The sequence below is a fragment of the Yamadazyma tenuis genome, chromosome 6 (assembly GCF_029203305.1).
Source record: "Yamadazyma tenuis chromosome 6, complete sequence".
Classification (NCBI taxonomy): Eukaryota; Fungi; Ascomycota; class Pichiomycetes; order Serinales; family Debaryomycetaceae; genus Yamadazyma; species Yamadazyma tenuis.
The window spans coordinates 87166-102690 of NC_089466.1; the positions used below are offsets into that span (position 1 = coordinate 87166).

General features: G+C 48.1%; 7 protein-coding genes across 7 annotated transcripts; 4 read left to right on the forward strand and 3 right to left on the reverse strand. All coding sequences in view use genetic code 12, as the record gives it.

The window, feature by feature from the left end:
* Positions 1-120: 120 nt before the first annotated feature.
* RGR1 (mediator complex subunit) lies at positions 121-7228 on the forward strand (the record flags this gene model as incomplete). The annotated part of the gene is made up of 5 exons (XM_006687190.2): positions 121-1951; positions 2126-2234; positions 2527-2551; positions 2696-4188; positions 4309-7228. 5 exons carry the CDS (start codon positions 121-123, stop codon positions 7226-7228), a joined length of 6378 nt encoding a protein of 2125 aa, XP_006687253.2.
* Positions 7229-7352: 124 nt separating this feature from the next.
* SUT1 (general substrate transporter) lies at positions 7353-8336 on the reverse strand (the record flags this gene model as incomplete). Its single annotated transcript, XM_006687418.2, has 1 exon — positions 7353-8336. One exon carries the CDS (start codon positions 8334-8336, stop codon positions 7353-7355), a length of 984 nt encoding a protein of 327 aa, XP_006687481.1.
* A 1871-nt stretch (positions 8337-10207) lies between these two features.
* Positions 10208-10950, forward strand: PSN45_004255 (uncharacterized protein; the record flags this gene model as incomplete). Its single annotated transcript, XM_066158250.1, has 2 exons — positions 10208-10805; positions 10925-10950. The coding sequence occupies 2 exons, from the start codon at positions 10208-10210 to the stop codon at positions 10948-10950; spliced, it is 624 nt and encodes a 207-aa protein (XP_066014347.1).
* A 360-nt stretch (positions 10951-11310) lies between these two features.
* Positions 11311-12219, reverse strand: PSN45_004256 (D-hexose-6-phosphate epimerase; the record flags this gene model as incomplete). The annotated part of the gene is made up of 1 exon (XM_006687416.1): positions 11311-12219. One exon carries the CDS (start codon positions 12217-12219, stop codon positions 11311-11313), a length of 909 nt encoding a protein of 302 aa, XP_006687479.1.
* A 674-nt stretch (positions 12220-12893) lies between these two features.
* Positions 12894-14297, forward strand: AUR1 (Phosphatidylinositol:ceramide phosphoinositol transferase (IPC synthase); the record flags this gene model as incomplete). The annotated part of the gene is made up of 1 exon (XM_006687187.2): positions 12894-14297. The coding sequence occupies one exon, from the start codon at positions 12894-12896 to the stop codon at positions 14295-14297; it is 1404 nt and encodes a 467-aa protein (XP_006687250.1).
* Positions 14298-14404: 107 nt separating this feature from the next.
* On the reverse strand, positions 14405-14746 carry MRP17 (mitochondrial 37S ribosomal protein bS6m; the record flags this gene model as incomplete). The annotated part of the gene is made up of 1 exon (XM_006687188.1): positions 14405-14746. The coding sequence occupies one exon, from the start codon at positions 14744-14746 to the stop codon at positions 14405-14407; it is 342 nt and encodes a 113-aa protein (XP_006687251.1).
* A 173-nt stretch (positions 14747-14919) lies between these two features.
* Positions 14920-15516, forward strand: MET14 (Adenylyl-sulfate kinase; the record flags this gene model as incomplete). Its single annotated transcript, XM_006687414.1, has 1 exon — positions 14920-15516. One exon carries the CDS (start codon positions 14920-14922, stop codon positions 15514-15516), a length of 597 nt encoding a protein of 198 aa, XP_006687477.1.
* Positions 15517-15525: the final 9 nt, after the last annotated feature.

Consider the following 15525-nt stretch of genomic DNA (forward strand, 5'->3'; position numbering starts at 1 on the left):
AATTACCCTTCCTAATTGGGCCCAGATCCAAACACGCACATAGCGTAGCGAAAATATAGAAATGAAATGTGTCTTCAAAACTAAATCACTTCTTTTTACCACTTCATCTTTTAGCTATCTATGTCAGGCCGCCACACACCCGGAGACAACGAGGCCACGAGTGAGTTCTCGTACACCGATTCCGACGTGTTGAACAGACCCAAAGACGATGAAACCGATAGTTTCTATTCCAGCCAATATTCCACCATACCACCTCCCAGGAAAGTCAAGACCCCCGGAGACCTCACAGAAGGCAGAGACTCGTACCTCTCTTCGATGCTGGAGTACTCGGCCCACGACTTGTCGCAGGTGGCCCGTTCTGTGTCAGTTAAAGTGGTGAATCGGCCTATCGAACCCACCGTTAACCGCTCAGCCAGTATCAAAAAGCTTGAAACTCAGCAGGAAACAACGGGACGCTTACTGCCAGATATGCTGTATGATACTACAATCGAAGGATCCATTCCACCACGGTCAACTCGTAGGCCCAAGAGTCAGGTGGTGGATGAATCGAGTTTACAAGCAGAAATCGCCAATTACAAGACCAATTTTCCTGCCAGAGTCCAGTCGATGCAGACCCCCGCATCAGCCCGTGTGGCGACTAGTACTGCTAGTGGATCAGGTCGTGGCCACAAGACGTCGTTGAGTATTAGTGATGAGTTGGACAAGTTGATGGAGAGAGCCAACTCGATCAAGCTGAAGTCGTACACGTTTGAAAACTTGGAACCGGGGGACGATCTGTCGGTGGAACTGAAGTACTCCAAGCTTGAGCCACCGTTAGCGGGATACTCCAAAAGTGCAAATAAACGAAGTCTGAGCGAGAGTTTCAAGACTGCGAGTCTCAACAGTGGTAGTGAGCATAGTGGACCGAGTGAAACCGCATTGAGGTTGCCCAAGCGCACGGAAGTACCTCCTCGGCCCAGTACTGAGAACTTGGCTCGGGCTCGACAAGTTCTGAGTAAAGTGGAACAGGCGGCAGTCGAAAAGCGATTGCTGCAAATGAGTGGTTCATCAAGAGAGAGAATCCATCAAACTTTACCACAACCACCGGTGACGAGTGACGACGAGTCGCATTACTCCGACGACATGTTGACTGGGACGGGGCTGCCGGGAATAACCAGGAGTTCGGTGGGAAGTCTAGGATCTCGAGGTCTTGGAATTACAATTCCCGGTAGGTCAATGAGCTCTTTGGCACCCGCAGAGGTTGTAGTACCAGATAAGGACCTGGCCGAGTCTCTCACCGTAGGCGATAAGCCTGTTAACGAACCCCTGGTACCTGCTACGCTGGAGTCAACAGCAGTGGTTCCGGCAGACTATTCTCCCAAAGGCTTCGACCAACCTCCACCACCACCACCCAAGGACCTCAGCAGCAAGTCCAAGAGCGAGCACTCCAAGTCTGACTTTGATAAATCCGAGCACTCCAAGCCTGAAAACCCCGAGTACTCCAAGAGTGACTATTCGCAGTTGTACGATGGTTCTCCTGACCTAGTCAAGCCTAGACAAGTATTTGACGATGAGCAAAACTCGTCCAACTACGAAGATTCTGAGAGAGAACCGCTGGTTCCAGCAGCGGCAGCAGTGGCTGCGGGTGCTGTTGGGGTGGCTGCCAGTGTTGGTACCACCACCGTCGTTCGGTCTATGTACCCGACGCAAGAGTATACAGAAAACGACGACGAGGTGGTGCGGCCCAACCTCACACCGCGGACGGACGCCGTACCTGCCGATCCTGGTGCTATCGACGACCCAGCCACCACCGGCCAGTTCAAGACCCCCGAAGGGCCATTGCTCCACGATACTACCATCGCTGTACCGCCAGCACCAGCACCACACCACCCCAACCAATCCCATGATAAGGCACTCGATGACCAATTCTATGATGTCGATGAGCCGGTGGTGGTGGAGAAACCTGCTCGTGGTAAGTCTGTAAAGGAGTCCACCAAACACCCACGAAAGCCCACACGAAACACCAGCAAGGGCCGCAAGTCCAGGGGAAAGCGCACGTCATCCTCGCACGAGGCACTGGGCCTCAAGCCTTTTTCGTATCACACACTCATTAATCTCCTTGAGAGTATAAATGGTACTATTATAGGGGAAGAGTTCAACCAGCTCAACTTGCCGGTAAAAGAAAAACAACTCATCGAGAAGATTGTGGACCAGCTCTCGCGACTCACACTGGACATGGTACTAGACGAACACCGGTATGCGGTGGGAATCGACCGACTCGAGCGAGCTCTTCGTGTTCTCGAAGGGTTTATGTAGTAATCAATAGACATATATTTACGATGCGGCGCGCGCGCTTGCGCTTTTGGGGTAAAAGGCTGGCCGAAGAATTATTTTCTACTAGCCGCCTGACCAATTGAACCAGACAACGTGTGTGATTGAATTGAGTAGACCACACACAAGGCGTGACCACTGCATGTACTACTTGTCCTGTGATATCCACTGTTCTTGAAATTAGAAATTAGCTGAGATAACGACAACTCATTCTAGACAGTTATCGATGGTCGATCACACAGTACCGCTAGGGCGCACAAACTCGCTACCGCCGGACCACCCACTACTACCAGACCGTTCTCCATCACAAGACCACACACGGCCATCGCACCACTCTACACCGCCCCAATTATTCATCCAGGTCCCCCAAAACTCCCGTTTTCAGATCCCCCAATCCCATTTCCAGGACTCTCCGCCGGTCCCCGACTTATCCACCACTTTGGGAACCCTCAAGGAGGCGCCTCAGTTCACGTCGCCCCAGTTCACGTCGCCCACCGTCAGCGATGCCAGCTTCGAAAGCATCTCCCAGGTCCCAACACCTATAATCAACAACGGGTCATTTGGTGCCCTCTCTCCTGTTGACAGCGGCCTCGAGTACCCCAAGACAAGGCGGACGACATCCACAAAGCCACAGAAACCCCCTCGAATTGTGTCGGAATATAAGCCCATCGACCGCGCCGATTTTGTTCCCCAGCCTCATCGGGTTAGCTCGGTGCCAGGTCCTTCAGAAAAAACATTGGGCCACAGCCTTCGGACGCTTCTGGAGGAGAGTCGACAAGAGGAAGATGTCGAGCGATTCTGGAAGCACCAGATGTTTTTTCTGGCCAAATTCGATGCCTGGTTTAAATTTGTCAAGATCATTGGGTCGGGCAGTTTCAGCCTTGTGGTGCTCGTGCACGACGTGGATGACGACCGCCGCCAGGCCGCCATAAAGATCATTTCTATTCCCATGAACAACAAGGCCCAGATCAAGAACTTCAAGTATTTCCTTCGTCGTGAGCTCTCCATTTTGCATCAACTCCACCATAAGAACGTGATCCGGCTCTTGGACTATAATATCAGCTTGGACTTGGACTTGAGGGGGTGGGACGAGGGGCCGGGCGACGAGAGTGACCAGGACCACCAGGATATGGCCCGTGAGTTGTCCAACAGCAGCCTGATAAAGGACCTAGCGTCGCTCCAGCAGAATAATCATCAGCTACTCTTTTTGAACTATTGTCCTGGAGGTAATCTCTACGAGTTTCTGGTGAGAACGTTCAAGACGTGGAATCAAGACGTGCGGTACTGGAGAGCAGTGGTACAGATTGTGCGGGAGCTCGTGGTGGCTGTTGACTACATTCATACCAACAACATTGTGCACCGGGACATCAAGCTTGAAAATGTGCTTCTCAATTACACTCTTGATGAACTCATGGAGGAACCGCACTTGGAGGGCATCACGTGCCTCACCGACTTTGGGTTGGCAAAGAAGCTCCTGAGCAGCAGTCAAATGCTCTCCACCCGGTGTGGATCGCAGGACTACGTGGCGCCAGAAATCCTCATGGGGTTAAAGTATAATGGAGTTTTAACCGATTCCTGGGCGGTGGGGGTAGTGATCTACTGCCTAGTAGAGAATCGACTCCCATTCGACCTCCCGTCGTACGACGACATGGCCCAGACGGGCATCTCGCCGCTGGTGATCAAGAGGCGCATGGCCAAGAACTCACCGGCCCATCGTATTGCCATGATAGACTGGGACTGGTATACGGCGTCGGATTTGGTTGCAAATGCGAGTGATGAGATGAGCCTGTTGATTCGGGGCTTACAGCTGGCAGTCGACGTGTTGTTGGTGCGAAAGGAGCGCCGTAAGTCGGTGCTGGAGATGCTTGTCAGTCCCGGGTTTGAGTGGGTTCGTCGGCCTTTGTAAAATATGTATGTTTTATGTACAACATAACAGTATTAAGTTTCCATTTGCGTATTTCGCGCACAAATATTTATCTTGAACCAACAACCTATGAGCGGAGGAACTGCCAACGGTGGATACAATCACTTGCCGGCAGCCAACGGCCAGCACAGCGACGGTGCAGATGATATGGACTCTTCCACTGTCGTGGTGGGAGCCGAACTACCTCATGTCACCAGTAATATCATCCCATTGCTGAGCGTGCTAAAGTTCTACTGCCACGAAGCATACAAGCAGTTGAACACCATGGTCGAGAATCTCTCCATCACCCGCAACAAGGAGACGGATGTGACTCGTAAGAAGAAGCTCTTGACGTTGATCGTGGGGTTACGCCAGGATTTCATAAAAATTTATGCGTTGGTGAAATGGGCCAGTAAAGCTCAAGATGTGGGCAAACTCATCGATTTACTCAATTGGTTTCGGACCCAGGAGTTCTACTTCGAGCAGTTGGCGCTTGGGCTAAATGAGCTCAACGGGTTCAGTGGGGCAAAGTTGCCCAATAGCGACTTGACCACCAGCATGGAGGTGTTGATAAAGGGTAGACCCCAATTACCCTCGTACAATTTGATTAAAAACCCGCCCATATCCTCGCAGAAGATTCTCAAGGTTCTCCAGGACTTGAACTTAGCGTTGACTGCTAGAATTGCCTTGAATGACAACATTCCCTCGGAATTGTTGGTGAACCACCAGGTGAAAGATGGCCGAATAGTGTTCAAATTGGACAAGAAGTACGAAGCGTGCGTGACTGTCGCCAACGACTTAATCATTGAGCTGGACGAAGAGTATTCGAGGTCTCCGTACTTCTTGATAGACTTTCACTTTGCATTTGGAATCGATGACGATAATGTGTTGAAGTCGAACTTACCCACACCGCTTCCGCAGTCATTCTGGACCAAGCTCGAGAAACAAGGCAATTCGGTGCTTTTGAGCTCCAACCTCCAAGGGCTATACCGGTTTTTGAATAACTTCACCAAGAAGTTTAAGTTTAACTTGATATACCAACAACAGTTGAAGAGCTTAAACGATTTGAAGTGGAAGAACCTCAAGTACAAATACGCCGACAACAAGATTCTCATAAACTACTGGAACAACCCATCAAACACCATTGAAATCACCTTGAACGAAGATTTTGAGATTGAGTTCAAGTGGTTCAAAAATAACGAAATCATGACTAACTTGCAGGACATTTCCATCAATAACGATGAGTTCAACATCGAGTACTTGTTGAACCTTATCTTGAACAAACACTGTGGCATTTTGGCCAGCAGTATCTCCAGGACCAACCCAACTTTTTTCAAGCTTATAAACCCGTATCAGGTGCTTATTAAACTTACCAACTCCAAACCATCGATACTTTCGATCGATTCACTCACGGGTAACTTCTACTTCACGGAGCCCAACGCTGCACAAGCTCATATCACCAAAAGAATCAACTCTTTCAATTACAATGGTCTGGAGCTGCTGCTCATCCAATACATACACAATAAGTTGATTGAGTTGAAGTTGGATACTATTTCCTCCGAAATCAAGAACAAATTGATCACCATCGAGTGGATTTCCAACCACATAATCAACCTTAAGGAGAATGAGTTAAGAAAACTCGATAAAGACTTGGTGGGAACTGCCTTTAATATCCAATATTTCAAGTGCAAGAATTGGCCATCTTCTTGGTTTTTGATCAGCGTGGTCGACGAACGAGACTTTAACATCGACTGGTTTGTGAGTCGGATCAAGTCCATTAAAGGTGAGTGGAAACTTGAGTGGGTGACGAATTTGGGCTTAATAGACTCTCAATTGAACTTTGAATTCTTTAATAATTTATCAGTGGTTTGTTCCAACAAGATTATCGACAATATGTTGACACAAGAATTGACCATTAAGAATGTCAAATTCATTGAGCTTGCCGCAAATCACAGCTTGCTTACCCAATTCCACATGGAGTCGAACAGCGGCAAACGGAACTACGAGTTGATGATTCTAATCTACAATGGCGGCGAGTACTTGCCAGTGAAAAACTCCAGTAACAGTTTGATCTTGAAAATCGAGTTGGTCAACAACAAGGAGTCCAAGCTTATCAAAGTGCGCTTGATGTCCAAGTTGAAGTTGGATTCGAGCAAGTTCAACAACCTCAATCTCGATAACATCAAGATCTTGGAACGAGGGGGACAACAGTTTATTGAGATTTTCCAGGAGATAAATTTGGGTAACAACGAACTCAATTTGGATGTCAACATCCTCGAGGGTGTGTTTGGATCTCTCAACAAGTTGAACTATTTGATTACCTTGATGAACGAAGTGATTGAAAATAACGTCGAGGTGCTTGAGTTCAACCAGTGCATCAAGATTAAGATCAATGAAGTGTTCAAGCAGGTGTACATCGAGGTTCCCGAAAAGGGGATGCGGAACTACCACTACAGATACGATGAGAATGAGGCCAACGATATCAAGCTAATCATCAACTATATAAATAAGTCGATTTCTTACGACAAGCCCTACTCGCTTTTGAGTGTGATCAACTACTTCAACCAAATCATGCCACTAATTCAAGGGATTCGGAAGCTTCGAACGCATGTTGATACAAAAGCTGCTTCTCATAAGCTCAGTAATGGGCTCTGCAAGTTGAATTTTGATTTAAAGTTCGTCAACCTCAACAATCTCCAATTACTTTTCGGGCTTAATTACTACAACCCAAACAATACAAAGAAGGTTCAAAGGGATAAAATCATTCTTACAATGAGGTTTAAACTCAATAAGTTCCGGGTGGGAAACCAGTTGGAGATGAACTTAAGTTTGCTTGACAATATCAACATCAAGAACTTGAAGTACAAGAAGCTCTTTGAGATGATCTTCAAGCTGTTGAACAAGTATGAAGATGCGGTAAACTTGAACTATGATTTTATAGTGGGGATGCCAGTGGTTTCGGAGTTCTTGATGGATGTGGGAAACTGTTTTCTTGAGTATGTGGAGGGAGAGTAGGAGTATCACCAGTTGTGTAGATCCTAGTACATAATTAAAACTACACAATCATTTAATCAGTCTATTCATTAATTTATTCATTATCATTACCTTTATAATTCGTATACTATATTACCCAATCCCATTAGATGAAGCTGCAACTGCTGTTACGCTTGGAGCAGCTTTCACATTTTTCACTGTGATCATTCATCGAACACTTAATTTTGCGTTTGCGGCAGTTGAAACAGCTACTTTTACGACTGCTGTCGATGACGGGCTTGCCGACCTTTTGTTTATCCGAACGAGTCTTAAGACTCTTTTTGTTGACAAGAATATCTTCTTTGGTGAACCCTTTTGAGAACTTGCACTCAAGATCTTTGCAAGCGCAGGACTTACAAGCCCGAAACTTGATAAGTTTAGTGTGCGAAACCGTAAGCATCCATGGAGCATCCGAAGGGTCAGAAGCGGGGAGGACTACCAGATGATCGGAGTGCAACGACTCAATTTGGGCAGGCGACAAATTGAATTCGGTCAAATCATATGCCGCATAGTGAGGTGCTAAAATGGAGATCTCGGCGTTGCACTTGACCTTGCGAGTCCTGCACGAGTCACACGATGGCCCAAGGCGTTGCCGGCGCTTGTGCAGTTCTTCGATAGGAATAGGCGACGCAGCGGGGGTTATAGGAATAGAAGTGACTGAAGACTTCAGTAAAGTGGGGGTGGTTACCTTGACGGTGGTGGTGGGGGAAGGCATGACAGTCGCACTAGCATTGGCAGCCGCTGCTACAAGAGCAGCAATCGCGGCCGCACCCGCACTGACATCCGCAGCACCAGCGACATTTCTTGTTTCGGCCGCGGGACTTTGCAACTTAACCGAGTTGGGAGGGGATAACAGGTCCCGGGTCAGCCTGGGCGATACTTCACCCTTACTGTAAGTGTAGCCTCCATAACTGGTATTGAGAGTATTCAAGTTGTGTTCAGTTAACCGTTTCAACGAGTCGATGGGAGGTAAAACAATTTTGGTGGAACTAGGAAGTGCCGAGGGTACTGGAAGCCGGACAGGTGATATGGGCCCGACCTTATTACCTCCTTGCATTATGGAATAGGATAACAAATCATTTGATGACATGGTGGAAATGTAGAAAATGGCAGTTTGAAAAAAAAAAACCTGGTGGCAGGATGGGTTTATATTTATAGCTGGGGTTACGGATAAGACAGGTTATCACATGGAAAGTAAAAGTCCGAATTTTGAATTCGGATATTTGAGTATTTTGTCTTGTGATACGTAAAAGGCCGATTTGAAATGGGTGTTTGACGCTTGCAACTTACAGATATGGTTGGCGGATATGAAGGAGGTATAGTTACATAGGTAGAGGTGAGTTGTTAGATGTTGTAAAAAAATGCCGATGGGTGGAGGGGTCAGTTGACTCACCCAAACCTCGGAGAATTTAGCATGAGTCTTCCTGGTAAAGTGGGTTCGGGACCGAGAACAAAAAAAGTGAGCCAATGCCAGTGTGATCCTGGTAGTGAGGGTCGAATGGCCCCAAGCTCCGATGCGCACGACGCTAAGTGGCGGTCTTTTGCGGGTGATGTCGGAAGAGAACATACCGGGTATGGGCATTTCTGGTCCGTAGTTCTACGCTCCTGGATTCCATGGATTCAATGGTCAAGTCCGCATTTAGCCCCCAGACAATTTTGACTGCTATTTTATTGCCGAGGGAGAGATTGGAGAAGAAAATTGGGGTAGCTGGATTCTCCGCCAGCCCAGTATCAAGGTGTGGAGAAAAAGTCCGAGGCCCAGGCCTCCGGAAGAGATTGAGGACTAAAAAAGAATTGCACGGGCGACGAGCGCCCTGACTTCCTTTTCCCCGAAAAGACCGCCCAAGTGAGAGGCTGCGGCTTTGGAAAATGTGGGCTTCCTGATAGTACGGGTGGTGGCTGCCCCCAGGTTAAAGTCCGGACTCCGATCGGGAAATTGCTAGGTCAACTCCACGGATATCAATATCCCTCAGGGCATATGGCCCAACATAAACATAACTCCGGAGTTAGGTACGGAGTCCGGACCATCAGGAATCGGAAGGGACTGCTCAGGGGTTGGCTGATGACGGCGTTAGGATGGGCGGCAGTCAGAGGTAACTGTGGCAAATTTATCGGATGGACGGGGGGAGGGGGCCGTTCAGCCTCACCTAGCAGTTCCAGAGGGCTGACCATAGGTGATCCTCGGCGCAAGGGCCGGGGGAACAAACTCACCGAGTGCAAGTAGTTTAATTGCATGCGGATTCGGAGGGCTCATCCCATCGCGTTTGGGCGCGGTTGGCTGGAGACCCTCGGGGGCGATCGTAGCCAGTGGGCGCGAACGCCGTGGTCACATGATGGTGCGGGCCAGGTCGGGCGAGCATTTCGCACGACCCCACTGCAAAACGGTGAGTACCGAGATGAGAGGATCAAGAGGGTTTATTGGTATGGGTGTATGGATAAGAAATGGCACATGGAAAAGGTCACAGGTGTGAAGACTTTGGAGGGTGTATGTATCATACTGGAAGGGTCTTTAAATGTGACCCAAGTCCACTCTGTAGCACCACTTGTGAGAGACTTGATATCAAAGGGTATCACACCCGAAGGCCCATGTGATCCATCACATGTGATCCATCACATCTTATACACCACATCTTATATATCACATCTCATACATCCCATCTCATACATCACATCTTATACATTATACATCACATCTTATACATCACATATTATACATCACATCTTATACATCACATCTTATACATCACATCTGATCCATCGCATCCGACATCACAGCGATCGCGACACCGCGACACCTCTCCCGCGACACCGCTGTTTACTTCTCGCCCCAAACCGTCGCACCGCACTTCCATCTACATAATCCTCTTTTTCATCCCTCTTCTTCATCCTCTTCTTCATTCCAACTTCACCTCCTTCATCTACTTCACCTCCACCACCCTCTTAACTATACACCAAGTTAGCATGCAAGTCATGAGCTCAGATGACCCTCTCAACACGCCCATCAAGAAGATCAAGTCGCTCTCCATCCACTCGCCAGACATCAAACAAATCATGGTTGACAAAGGGTATTCCAATTCTATCAGCGACAAGGTGCTTTCGGAGATGAACCTCCGCCTCGACAGTATCGCCAGCCTTCCTTCCAGCCCCGTGCGGGACGATCTGGCCCCTATCTCGGCGCCGTTTGACTTCAATGCCGTCCACAACAACCATTTCAACCAGATGGAATCCATCATGAGCCACTACTCCATCAAGAGAAACCCCAGCGAGTTGGCGCTCCACAAGAAGAAACGGCGGACGCTCACAGGGATTGAGGAGAGCCCCGTGTTGGCGCTGGTACCGAATGCCGCTAATAGAGCCAGTCCAACGAGGATTTCTCCGTCCAAGAAGTCGTTTAATTTGAACGGGATGCTATCACGAAAGATCTCGGTACCCAAGTCCCGTACCCCATCGCCTGCCAAGGAGTTCAAGAGACCGGTGCTGTTCCAGCGGATTGCAGAGGTGCCGTCGCTCCAGAAAAACGGGTCCATTCCACTGTTAGCCCCTACGCTCCACAAGAAGAGTTCGATTCCTACGCTTCTGCGCAGACTGTCGGCCCAACTGCTCCTGGACGTGCCTACGCTCCAGAAGAAGAGCTCTATTCCTACGCTCCAGAAGAAACCATCGATTCCCACGCTCCAGAAGAAACCATCGATTCCTACACTTAAAAATAAACCATCGATTCCAACGCTTCAAAACAAATATTCAATTCCTACGCTTCAAAAAAAACCTTCCATTCCAACACTTCAAAAACCATCGATCTCCACCCTTCAACGGCCGTCCCTCCAAAATACTGTTCCTGTTCAAAGATCCTCATCTCGCCCGTTCCAGATTTCGCAGCCAGCTCCTACCACGCACACCAACCACACCCCGGTCCACAGCACCAGCTCGTACGCAAATCCCACGCTCTCGTCGTCGCAGAAGTCACTAGATAGGTTTGCCCGCTTTAAAAACAAGTTTCGCTGATTAGGCTGTGCTAAGTTCAATTGAGTACTATTTCCCTATAAAGTCATACTACTAAATCGGCATCAGGCAAATATATTGGATTGGACAAGAATCTCTCCACCCACCTGGAACGTCTGGGAGCCGGTCCAAGCTTTTCCAGGCTCCAACTTCACGAAATCCGTCACATTTCCACACTCAACACACAACATGTTCAAGTATCCCAGCTTAGGTTCAAAGTCCGCCATTCCTTCGGACTTTTTGATCCACGGATTCCACACCACCGCATCTGGCAACCCAGATCTTCGAAGGTTCTGTAAAACATAGCCCTTGTCAATGATTTGCAACACCTTTTCCTCAGGAATATCCTTATAAATCCGGTCAAACTCCTCGTTGAAGTTCACCATGGGCGCCTTTTCGGTGTACCATGACTGTAACAACTGGTCGTAGCATTTTTCTTCCGTCAAGTTGTTGACAATAATGTCCTCAATGTCCTCCACCTTAAAGTAGGTATGGAACAACCAATGGAAATCAAACGCCTGTTTACCGGTGTTTTCCACCTCGATCTGTGTGTGCAACGTGTCGGACAACCCAATGGAGTAGATCAACGTGAAGTCGTTGGTGCCATCACCCCATAACTTATAAATGTCGCTGTTGGCCTCATCAGGACTAAGAGCAAACTGGACTGTCAATGGGCTTTGGGTGGTCTGGCCCAAAAATTCCCACGTCGAGTTCCGAGCAAACCCGTGTTGCGGGAGTGCTGCAGTGGCGTGGGACTCGTCCTTGGTCTTGCCAAAGTTGGGGAATACAAGAGGAATTCCGCCTCTCACGGGCTTGGACCCGTCTAATTTGGCGGCACTAGAAACCCACAATTGCTCTTTGCCACGAAGCTTCCAGGACACCACGGTGGCCCCATACTTCAAGATGGTCACGCTGGTGGAGGGGTCGCTGTCGAGCGACACAATGACTTTGTCTTCGTGTTCTTCTACCGTCATGCTGTTGGCGTACAGGTGGAAGTTGAAATTTTCGCACTCCGAAAACGCGGCGTGGATGAAGCCCGCAAAGGTTGGATGGTGGTGGCAGCGCGCTGCGGTAGCGAGACCCTGTGGTAGCAGAAGGTGCTACTCCCGTCCAAAATATACCACTGTTGCATGTGCACATTATGTCTTAGTTAACTACAATCTTAGTAACAATAAATACCAGTATATATACCTACGGTACGGCCTCTGGTTACAGTCTTCAAAACTGAACCATCAGTGTCAACTTATTAACCGGTCTTGGGGTTCCCCTATTATTCAAAACAACCAGCCTCGCCCGCGCTGGCCCTGCTGCTCGCCCCAACTCTACCACCGTGACCCGCGCGGGAGCCACCGGCTCACAATTACTTCCGGCACACAACCGACACTTTCTTTTTCTCGCCTGTTCGCACTTTCTGGGTTGCCTGCTGCTCTGCTCCAAAACTTCTCACCATCACAACTTTCACATCATCCTTATTTTTACAGGCATTTTGAATCAAGCGATACATCATCAACAAACGACCCACAAACACTTCCAGCGTCGGTAATAACATCCCACCGCTGCAATTGTCTTTGTTTCATCACCAAATAGTACCTGTGTTTTCCGTCGCCTCAAACCTCATATTTACTGATCCCATTGCCGCCATTTGAAAATGTCTCTACTAAGGTCAAAAATCGTCCAGAAACCGTATCAGTTGTTTCACTACTACTTTCTTTCCGAACAGGCCCCCGATTCGTCGCTCGCCAACTTGCTGTTCGAAACCGACATCCTGATTACCATCAACAAATTCAAAAATCACCGCTGGAAACGCAATGAGATAGCTCACTACGGGTTCTTGTCATCGGTGATTTTGTTTGTGTTCTTCATCTTCCCGGCCTCTTTCCTAATAAAGTTGCCCATCTTGCTGGTATTTGGATTGTGTTTTCTTGTGCCATTAACCAGCCAGTTTTTTCTTCACGCTCTTCCGGTGTTCAGCTGGTTGGCGTTGTTCTTCACCTGCGGTAAGATCCCCGAGGAATGGAAACCGGCCATTCTGGTGAAGTTCTTGCCGGCCATGGAAACCATTTTGTACGGAGACAACTTGTCCAATGTGTTGGCCACCATCACCACTCCCACCTTGGACATCTTGGCATGGCTTCCGTATGGCTTGGTGCACTTTGTTTTCCCGTTTGTGGTGGCGGCCCTTATCTTTGTATTTGGTCCTCCCACCGCGTTAAACTCGTTTGGGTTTGCTTTTGGCTACTTAAACTTGGTGGGAGTGTTGATTCAAATCTGCTTGCCGGCCGCTGCTCCATGGTATAAAAACTTGTACGGGTTGCAGCCTGCCAACTATTCGATGAGTGGTTCCCCTGGTGGTTTGGGCAGAATCGACGACATTTTGGGTTTCGACATGTACACCACTGCGTTTTCCAACTCTCCGATGATTTTTGGAGCATTTCCCTCGTTGCACTCGGCCTGTGCCATTATGGACGTGTTGTTCTTATCGTGGTTGTTCCCTTCATTGACGGTGGCCTGGTGGGGTTATGGCTGCTGGCTTTGGTGGTCCACCATGTACTTGACTCATCACTACTTTTTTGACTTGACCAGTGGGGCCTTGTTATCCATCTCCGTGTTCACCTACACCAAGTATGTCCACTTGCCGGTGATGGACAGGACCAAGTTCTGTCGGTGGAGCTATACCGAGATCCCCAAGGTCAACATCAACCAGATGAACCCGTTAACCTTCAACTTCAACAATGACTACGTGTACAATGACCTTGAAAATCAACAACCAGACATTCTTTTGAGTAACCCCTACCAGCAGTCATCATCATCATCATCGGGGCAACCCCAGTCCAGTTTGGGGATTGAGTTGGAAAACTATTCAAGATCCAGGCAAAGCTCCAAGGTTTTTTTACCCCAGGCCAGTGGCTTGCCCACCATTGAGGATGAAGAAACCTCGTCATTTGACAACTCGGCCACCACGTCGGTATTTGACGAGGTCGAACAACTTAGCACTATTCACTTCAACACATCGTTAGAAGATTATGATAAGAGAAAACCCAAGAAACACTAGAGAGTTTAATGATAACGATACTTAATAATTAATAGCTAATACATGTCAAGAGAACAATATGACGCCGTCCTTTGTCTATTTTTATTTACATATATACATGGTTCTCATCACGACAGAAACGTAGGACCTGGATTCAAGTTTCTATGGGTATTTCTCTTGATGATGCTGGCTCTCAAAACCCTAGGATCCTTTCTAAGGGTCCTCAACAACTCCTGCTGCACGGTGGAGCTCACGTCAAATCCCATAAGAAAGTGGTAGCCTTCAAAATGTCTCTCTTGGTTCTTACTGATGATCTTGGGTAAGAACTTGGGACCCATACTGGTGATGTCTCTGATGACACCTCTGTTGTTCAAAATCAACTTCCCCACGGTGGAAGCAATTTTCATCGCCTCCTTATGTTTGTTGATCCCGTCGGTGATTCTGGCCACCGCCATAAGCTCATAATACATGGTGATAGTTGTTGAAGTAGAAGATTTTTCGGATTAACAGTGCGCGCAGCTCCCAGGATATGGAGAATGGTGCGCGCACCTTTCGGTTTTCACGTGATATGGTAAAATCATAAAATTTGCAATCACCTCCAACTTTTTCATTTCATCTTCCCAACGTTTTCTCTACTGCAAAAATGGCCACTAACATCACCTGGCACGAGAACTTGACTCACCAAGAAAGAGAAGCGCTTACCAAGCAAAAAGGATTAACCATCTGGCTCACGGGCTTATCTGCCAGTGGAAAGTCCACTATCGCCTGTGCTTTGGAACAATATTTATTAAAACATGGCCATAACTCGTACCGTTTGGACGGAGATAACATCCGGTTCGGCTTAAACAAGGACCTTGGCTTCAGTGAGGCCGACAGAAATGAAAACATCAGAAGAATCTCCGAAGTGGCCAAGTTGTTCAACGATTCGTGCTGCTTTACCATCACTTCGTTCATAAGTCCCTACAGAAATGATAGAAGAACTGCCAGAGAGTTACACGCTAAAGATAACTTGCCATTCATTGAAGTATACATCGACGTTCCCATCGAGGTTGCCGAAAAGAGAGATCCAAAAGGATTATACAAAAAGGCCAGGGACGGTATCATCAAGGAGTTCACCGGGATCTCTGCTCCGTACGAAGCCCCTGAAAAAGCTGAAATCCACATCGTCAATGACAACATCACCATCGAGCAGGCGGCCGAACAGATTGTTGAGTACTTGAGAGCCCATCAGTACATCTAGAATTAAATA